The sequence below is a fragment of the Botryllus schlosseri genome, chromosome 16 (assembly GCF_051294905.1).
Source record: "Botryllus schlosseri isolate E-star chromosome 16, Bs_hap1, whole genome shotgun sequence".
Classification (NCBI taxonomy): domain Eukaryota; kingdom Metazoa; phylum Chordata; class Ascidiacea; order Stolidobranchia; family Styelidae; genus Botryllus; species Botryllus schlosseri.
This window is the reverse complement of record NC_137251.1, coordinates 14,147,963-14,157,080: the sequence shown is the minus strand read 5'-3', so window position 1 is coordinate 14,157,080 and position 9,118 is coordinate 14,147,963. Positions and strand designations below refer to the sequence as shown.

The following is a 9,118-nucleotide window of genomic DNA, read 5'->3' as shown; positions in this document are numbered from 1 at the left end:
TTTCCGTTTCGCTCAAGGTGGGGGTTGTTAAGTTATGATAATACCGAAGGTAATTCTCAATAATCACACTAGTTGTCATAACGAGTAACTATCAACTGAAAAAGTAAACCATGACACCGCGAGGTGTTAAAATGGTGAAATATACCGCTCGATCACCTAGAAAGTAAGGGGTCTGTGTAAGCGTGTGAAAATTAAATCTATAAATAGACACCACCTCGACCCGGTAGTTATACTTCACTGTCGCAGACCTAAACATCGACTGGAGCAGTTAGATCGATTATTATACAATGACCGAGGCTCAGATAGATAATCTTGATAAATTTGGTTATGAACCAAACGCATTTGAATCGCAATTTGAAGAGAATGCCGATATATTTGACGCGATTAATCCTGGTGATCTGATGACGCCTGATTTAAGGGTTGAAGCCACAGAACGCGACTCTACGACAACGATCGAAATGCGACCAAACCATGCAGATATAGCGCACCAGGCGTGGCTGAAGTCGGGTCAACTAGCTAGAGAAAGCGTGATTAATGATCTCACGAACTTGGTGACGACACCGTGTGTACCGATCGATGAGGCGACCGTTAACCTCGAATCACTGAGTACCGAGAAGCCGTCGACTTCTGGGGTGACGCTACCACGCTCTGCTGAGTCGCTATCGGTGGTTGATACTCCTAAATCTGTATCAAACAGGAAGCTGGCTCGAAAAAGAACCATATCGACAACTGTGGGGGTAGGCATACCGCCAGCTAAACAGCTTTGTAATGATAAATTGAAAAATTCGAGTCGTACTGAACCCAGACAGAAGGCTGGCAAGAAACCTGCGAAGTCTAAAACCGTGAGTGACGACGATTTTCGCGACGATGTGAAGGGTAAGAAGAAGCAGAAGCAGGAAGAAAAACTATGTCAATACACAGTTGACAAGATGATCACCCACCTCCAAACTATTGACGTTGTTAAACCGCATTTAGGTTCAATACTATGCTATGTTGACTCGTTGATAGAGAAAAAAAATTTGACAGTCACAAAGCTCATGACTGACATCAAACGATTGCTTGCTGTCAAGGGTCAGCGCTGGAGTCTCGATGAGATTCAACCTGAATTAAATACCGCAACCGATGAGTACTTGCATCGACTTCTAGAAATTAGAACGAAATTGAAGTATAATTTGTGATTGTGCTGTATGATTTTCATTGTTGTGCGTGTGTATTCTCAATTTCTGTTTACCGCTTCAGATTTTACATTAGAGCCATAAATCATAGCTTCTGAAATTCAACCACTAGTGGCGCTGGCGCTCGTGTAATCTCGAATCAGCGGTTTAGGTCTTTCTCTCCGGGCGTCGAGCAGCGAACAACGTGGTTGGCTGTCTGGATATATTCGATCGCGGATTGCTGGATAAGGAGTTAATTAGTAAGTTATTCGGTACGATTACTTTGATTTATGAATATAATATGTTATTCGTTTATCCTACAGACAAAACAAGCGTCAGAATTGAAGCAAAGAATTGCATAGGTGAGTTATTAACTTATTACTGTTTAGAACTAGTGAACATGATGTAATTCTCTATGTTGTTGACAGACAGAGCAAACTCAAGTTGAACGCACGAGTCTACTGGTAAGTTATCCGCTATAACACAACGTTAGTGGACATAGATTGATGTGTTGCTTGTTTTATTAAGCATAAAGAATCGAAGACACCGGCAAAGAAACTAGATTGTAAGTAAGACTAGTTTAATGTTCCCCAAGTGCTGAATTTGACCGCGTGTTATTAATTTTACAGATGAGTCGACGCAGACGGAATCGTGTTCGCGAAGAACCGAATGCACCACCAGAGATTGGGGACGAACGCCAAGAAGTTGTAAATCAGAACTGGCAAGCGATAAAATCGTATGTAGTGAAAAAGACTGGTCATGTGTATAATATTCGAGTCATCGGTCGGGAGCTAGCGGATGTTTTCCGTGATATACAAGCTATATTTTTCTCAGAGTCGACTCGTTTCAAAATCAATTTCGCGTATGCATTTATTTTGTACCACGTCGAGACTCTAAGATTTCGCTATTTTCATGCATCGGCGAATGTTGATAGTGTACTAGAAACACCAACAGCGATTTCAACACTAGCTAAATTCAATGAATTTGTTGAATCTATTCGCTTGGAAACGGCGCTCGATTTATTACGAAATTCTCGATCAAACACAAAGTCACTGCCGGTCTGTCTGACTAATGTACAGTTTTATGTATATCCTACCGACGGTATGTTGATTGGTTGTGCTGGCATTAAGCTACCGATATGGCTTGCGAAATCGAAATGTGTCTTGACAATGCTGCGTCGAAAAAATAAGGAACTGTACAAGGATAATCTGTGTGCTTTTCGCTGTATCGCGCACTCACTAGGAAAAGATACAAAAGATTTGGCTCAACAATTTACTTCGACATATGGTATTAATGTAGAATCTGGTGTGACTCTTGACATGCTGGATGATATCGAGGATTTGTTTAATGCGGCCATATTTGTCTACACAAAAACTGAGGGTAAAGCTGTCGCAATCCGCCGTAGTACGTTTGAAGCGAAACCTGTGTACTTACATTTAGAAAGCAGTCATTTCTGTCTAATTACCGATATATTCCGTTACGCTGAGAGCTATCAATGTGATGTTTGCGAAAGATTTTTCAATTTGCAGTATGAATTGACCAGACATAAATGTTCAACAGAACCCGTTGAAGTGTTTCCCGGCGGTGTTTATTCACCTCCGCTGAATATATTTGAAAAACTTGATCTAGAAGGGGTGTTTGTTCCTCACCGGCTTCGTTATTTCAAATACCGTATCGCGTTCGACATAGAGAGTATGTTTGAGAAGTGTGAGATTCCAGATTCCTCCAAAACTTCATGGGAGTGTAAACATATCCCTATTTCTGTTAGTATATCTTCTAATGTGGAAGGGTTCTTGGAACCGTATGTAATTATCTCGAACGGTGACCCAAACGACTTGTGTGCGGAAATGGTTGATCATTTTCATGATATTCAAAGTGAGTCATTCAGGCTGTTACAGATGGAATATCAACACTACTTGGACATGCTCGAATCTAAAATTACCGAAATGAAAGCACTCGATCCTCCCGAGAAAAAAATACCTCTTGAACGTTTACAAGAGGAGTTTATGCGATATTTAAAACAAATCCCTGTTTTATCGTTCAATGGCGGTCGATATGACTTGAACTGTCTAAAAGAGTACTTGATGGGTTTACTCGTTGATGAAAATCTGAGTGTATTGAAACGGGGTAACAACTTCCTCTCTTTGACAACCAACAGACTCAAATTTTTGGATATTGTAAATTACTTGGCACCGGGGTTCTCGTACGATGTTTATTTGAAAGCCTTCAAATGTAGCGCCGCTAAAGGTCATTTTCCGTACGAGTTTCTGACTAGTTTGGAAAAGCTAGACTATACGAGTCTACCTAGCCACAGCGACTTTTACAGCTCGCTAAAAGGTCGTAATATATCCACAGCTGAATATGAAAACTGTTTGAAGGTTTGGAATGATAACAAAATGACCACTTTACGTGATTATCTCAAATGGTACAACGCAATCGATACTCATTACTTCATTGAGGGGTTAGAAAAACAATTTCAATCTTTCAAAAGTCAATTCAGTGTGGATATATTCAAGGAAGCTGTCTCCCTACCCGGGGTTGTATCGAGGCATCTTTTCAATAGCATTCCGCGTGATTTCACCTTGTTCAATGATAAGCATCAGGATCTGGTTTCACTATTCAGAGACAATTTAGTGGGCGGACCGTCAGTCATTTTCCATCGATATCAAAAACAGGGTGAAACTCGAATCAAAGAATTTTTTTATAAGGAAAACGCTCAGATTACCCAACATGTAACAGGGCTGGACAGCAACTCGTTATACCTTTTTGCTTTGAGTGAACCTAGTCCAACTGGTTTCCCGGTACATTGGCAACCACTCGATGTTGAGTGTACTAAATTCAGACCTGTAAAGACCGCACCGAAATGGGGGGAGACAGCAGCTCAATGGTTAAACTGGTATTCGTATATTCACAATGTACATGTCCACCATGCTTTTAATGGACCTGAAATCCGCGTAGGAGCTCGTAATTATCCGGCTGATGGGTTCTATCGTAATTCGACTGGTCAAGGGGTAATCTTGTCTTTTCTTGGGTGTCATTTTCATGCACATCAATGCAGATTTGGCTGTGATGACATGGAGCGTCGAGACCGAACTAAACGTGTTCATGATTATTACAAAAGCCTCAATTACCAAGTCATATGTAAATGGGAATGCGACTGGCGCACGGAAAAGCAGGAAAATCCTGATATTGTGCGATATCTTAATGGTATTCAACCACAATTGACTCGAACCAAATCTGTCACCGCGCATAAATTGATGGAGATGGTAATGACCGGTACATTCTTTGGATGTTTATCAGTCGATATTTTTACGCCAACGCATTTGCAAAGGAAGTTTGTTGAACTATGCCCGATATTCAAAAATACGATGGTGTCTCGCGAGCATTTGACAGGTCACATGAAACAGTTCGCCATTGATCGTAAATTACTCACCAAACCCACGCGCATGTTAGTTGCTTCATACTGGGGTAAGAAAATCTTGTTGACCTCTGACTTAATCAAGTGGTATGTAGAGCACGGGTTGATTATATCAAAAATTCATGAGGCTGTCGAATTCACAAAAAAGACATGTTTTGACACCTTCGCGAAAAATGTCTCAGACTGTCGACGTGCTGGGGACCGTGACCCTAGCCTAGAGATCATTGCCCTGACGCAAAAATTAGCCGGAAATAGCAGCTATGGCCGCGTCTTGATGAATCCACGTAAATTCAAACGAACCTCCTTCTGTGATAAAAGTGAATTGGACGCCAACGTGAAGGATCGTTTTTTTGTGAAATATGATGAATTGCACGCTGATCTATTTGAAATAACGAAGCGGCCTAAAACGATCAAGTGGGGTAACTGTATTCAAGTGGGATTCTGGGTGTATAACAATGCTAAGCTCAAGATGCTGTCGTTTTTTTATGACTGCTTGTGTAAATATTTCCGTGACGAGTGCTTCATGCTATTAATGATGGACACAGACTCCCTCTATCTCTCGCATTCAGCCTCATTCGACGATATCCTTATCCCCGAGAAAAGAGATGAATTTTATCTCAATTACGAGAACTGGTTTCCACGCTATTTTTGTGATGAGCACCGAAGTGTATTTTTGGCTGATCCGGTTTCTTTTGACCGATCGCGACAGTGTTGCAAAGACACGTATGCGTATTACCTTCGTCAACCAGGTTTGATGAAAGTGGAGTATGAAGGCGGTACATCTTTCTGCGGACTCCAATCCAAAAATTACTTTTGTGATGGGCCAAAGAAAAAATTAGCTTCCAAAGGCCTCCAGAAATCCAACCAAATCGATTTCGAAACTTTTCTGGGTGTCTTGACATCTAAGGAAGCTACGGGGGGAGTGAACAAGGGGTTTCGGTGCAGAGATGGGGGTGTCTATACGTACAAACAACAGCGTAAAACATTTTCCTATTTCTATGCCAAACGCCGCGTGCTTGAGGATGGCGTGTCAACCCTACCATTGAATGTTTAATACCATTGTGATGTAATTGTATATTTTGTGTGTTATTGTATTTTATCTGTGTCTTCTGTGTGTCTGCTATTATTATGATTTACTTGTACTTTTTATGTGCTAATCTGTCATTTGTTTTCCAGATGGATAATGCTATTTCATATATTGAGTCAGTAATGTCAGAATTGGATTTAAATAGTTTGCACAAAGAGACACTTGAACTGGAGCAGGAATTAACACAGCTCTCGATTCACGGCACCGACGACAACTCACAAGACCGCACGATACCCGATCGATCCAAGGCGCGCCGTCAGGAACTAGACGAGAAATGGACCCGTGTCCGAAGTGTCTGCATAGAAGCGCTACTTCAACTACAATTTCCTGATCGAAAGACGCCGAGTGATAACCACAGCCTATTCAACAGGGCAAAGCTGACAAATTATGTGGTCTTGGGGAAAAATTGTTCGTGGATACCGCTTTTCGGTTACGAAGAGAGACAAGCCTACTTGAGAACTCGCAAGCGACGTCGAAAATTCCAATTTTTCCTTGATCAACATCGAGTCGCAAACAGTTTGAAACGACCTCGTTCTGACTCTGAAAGTAGCGATGCTACAACCGATGATTTTTGCAAACATGATTCCCTTGGTCGTTGTGAACATAATCTTGTGGTGAACACTGATAGTTTTAGGTGAAACTTTGTTTACAATCTGTGGGTGTTTTCGAAATGTCAACTTGTAACTAAAACGTTTTAGTAACAATATTTCCTGAAATCTGTGTCTTGTTTTACAGATGGCTAGTGATTACATAATATCTGTTCTGGAACAAGCAGGCCTGACTCGGTTACACGAAAAGACACTTGTGCAACGCCGTGATCATGTACACTTCGTGGAGCTGTATTTGAATCGAGAGATATCACATGAATTATACGAACAACGCGTGTCGAGACAACATAAAGATTTGAAAGAGTGTTCCAAGGGTGAGGTCTATAGTTGTAACGATGTTAGCTTTTGAAGCGCTGTGAATCCCCTCGTATTATGAATCCTCTTAAGTGATTTATTATTTTGCAGATTGGGATCAGCTGCTTGACGACCTGAATAAAGCGTTCGTAACACTACAACTTCCACTGACGAAATTACGAGGGACAGATGAAGATTTCATAACCCGTGGAAAATTGTTAAATCGGACTCTACTGGGTTTATATATTCCACTAGAACAAGATGACTACAACAGTGGATATTCCCAACCTTGTTGATATATAAACAAATGCACTTTATCGAGTTTTCAATAAACAACAAATGATGGAATTGATCCACCCATTCGCGTGTATTGTGAGTGGTCCTTCAAGAAGTGGGAAGACTACTTTTGTTGCAAAGCTGATTAGACATGCGACATCAATGATTAAACCTAGTGTATCCAGGGTCGTATATTGTTACAATAATTATCAGGAGGTTTTCAAGACGACGCATAATGTAGAATTCCACGCGGGTCTAGATATTTTAGAAGAGTTGAAGGTTTGCTCTGAAGACACCTTGATTATAGTGGATGATTTCATGACTGAGACAGCGAAAATTGCAGACTACTTTACAAGATTTTCTCATCATTCGGCAAAGTCAATTTGCTATATCACACAGAACCTGTACCACAAGGGTAAAGGAGCACGTGACTTGAGTCTCTCGAGCTCGTATATGGTGATTTTTAAGAATCCGCGCGACCAACAGCAGATCAGTTTTCTTGGTCGACAAATGTACCCAAACTCTAGATTTTTAACAGAGGCTTATCGTGACGCTGCTAGACGACCTCATGGTTATTTATTTCTTGATGTCACGCAAGAAGCGCCTGAAAATCGACGAGTTATGACCAATATATTTCCTGGTGAAACCATGGTGGTTTATAGCCCGCTGGTATAAATAGCCAAGCACAGAGACGACTTTAAACTCAAAATGACGAAGGTGCCAGCTCGGACACGGCGGCATATACCCACACTAGAGTTCCTACATAAAAGTAAACCCGATATACGCAAGCAAATTATATCGGGAGCCAGCAAAGAATTGATCGAGTGTATATGCGATTGTACAAAGAACATTTTAAACGGTAACATCCCTCTTTCAAAGTATAAAAGAAAGCGACTATCAGCTCATAAATGTAGTTTACGTCGACTTGTCAGGAAAGACATCCCCATTCGACATAAAAAACGTATGGTTAACCAGCATGGGGGTATGTTTATGACTCTATTATCAAGCATCCTACCCATCGTCACTGGTTTACTCGGTAATCTTTTCAAAAAATGACTTCTTTTAAAAAAATCTTCATAAATCCGAGCCCGATCAACGGAGCTGACGTTCAGAAATTGAATTTGGATATCGACAAATGTATGAGCGACATATTACAGATGAACATACCCCAGGAACGAAAATTAGCCTTATATAACGACGCACTAAATCGTTATCAAACAAAACACGACACACTGAATCAACCGATGAAAATCGATATATCAGAACAAAGGAATCTATTTTCGGCTAGTGAGTTGGACGCACTGCGACGCCTGATCAAGGGTGAACCATCAAGGATTCCTATACCATCACCGAGTAGCCAACGAAGCAAAGTAAAGACTCAGCATGCCGCGACGAAAAGCGGTCGTACACCCAAGACCCCGAGACGATACGGATGGGAGCCATACTAAGTATTTTACGCCAGGGCTACCTGGTAGTTATCGCGGTGCATACGTATTCTCTAGAGGGCGGAATAGAGCCAAAGTCAAGGAGTTTCTTTCGAGCAAGGACGCGTACACAAAACATTTTCCCTACCGAAAGAAATTTAAGAGACCTAGAGTGATTACGTCCGGTCTCGGTGTTCAGTATCAAACCGATCTCATGCATATGCAAAATCTTTCAAAAGAAAACGATAATTTTAAATATGTGTTGGTGACGATCGATTGTTTCAGCCGATTTTTATATCTGTATCCACTCAAAAACAAAACCTCGCAAGGTATTATTCGCGGATTCAAGGAAATATTTAAGGATCGTATACCTCATGTTATTCAAAGTGATCAAGGTTCTGAGTTTACTAATCGTGCGTTTCAGACTTTCTTAAAAGAGAACAATGTGCGACATTTTCATACAAATAGTGAACTGAAAGCATCGATATGCGAGCGTGTTATTCGTACTGTGAAGCAAGTGTTATACCGTTATTTCACGCATAATAAGACTTTGAATTATGTCAGTGTCCTGTCTGAGATATGCCGGGGGTATAACACTACTTTTCACGTTGCTATAGGGTGTCCTCCAGCGGATGTTGATTATTCAAATCAAGAACAAATTTTCCATAGGTTATACGGTGACATGACCCCTAAAAAACCCAAACTAACTATCGGCACACCGGTCAGGATTTCGAAATCACGTGGTAATTTTGTAAAAAGTGCCTTGGCGAGTTGGACCGAAGAAATCTTTTTCGTATCTCAATGTCGTAAAGGTGACCCTCCTACTTATCAATTGAAAGACTACCACGGTGAAGTTA

The 9,118-nt window shown here is 41.0% G+C and overlaps 1 protein-coding gene across 3 annotated transcripts; it reads left to right on the top strand.

Moving 5' to 3' along the window:
* The first annotated feature begins 287 nt into the window (after positions 1-287).
* LOC145459278 (uncharacterized) lies at positions 288-7,447 on the top strand. 3 transcript variants are annotated; one of them, XM_080337930.1, is made up of 5 exons: positions 288-1,414; positions 1,478-1,516; positions 1,583-1,618; positions 1,683-1,719; positions 1,784-6,394. In XM_080337930.1, exon 1 carries the CDS (start codon positions 288-290, stop codon positions 1,176-1,178), a length of 891 nt encoding a protein of 296 aa, XP_080194056.1. In that variant the 3' UTR covers positions 1,179-1,414; positions 1,478-1,516; positions 1,583-1,618; positions 1,683-1,719; positions 1,784-6,394. The 3 variants fall into 3 exon arrangements, 1 of the variants encoding a protein (XP_080194056.1); XR_013921330.1 differs by adding an exon at positions 6,673-7,447 and having other exon boundaries at positions 1,206-1,414; positions 1,683-6,581; XR_013921329.1 differs by adding an exon at positions 6,673-7,447 and having other exon boundaries at positions 1,206-1,516; positions 1,784-6,581.
* Positions 7,448-9,118: the final 1,671 nt, after the last annotated feature.

Bases quoted from the DNA above. Each gene is read 5' to 3' on its own strand.
- LOC145459278 (XM_080337930.1), top strand. From the start codon at position 288: ATGACCGAGGCTCAGATAGATAATCTTGATAAATTTGGTTATGAACCA.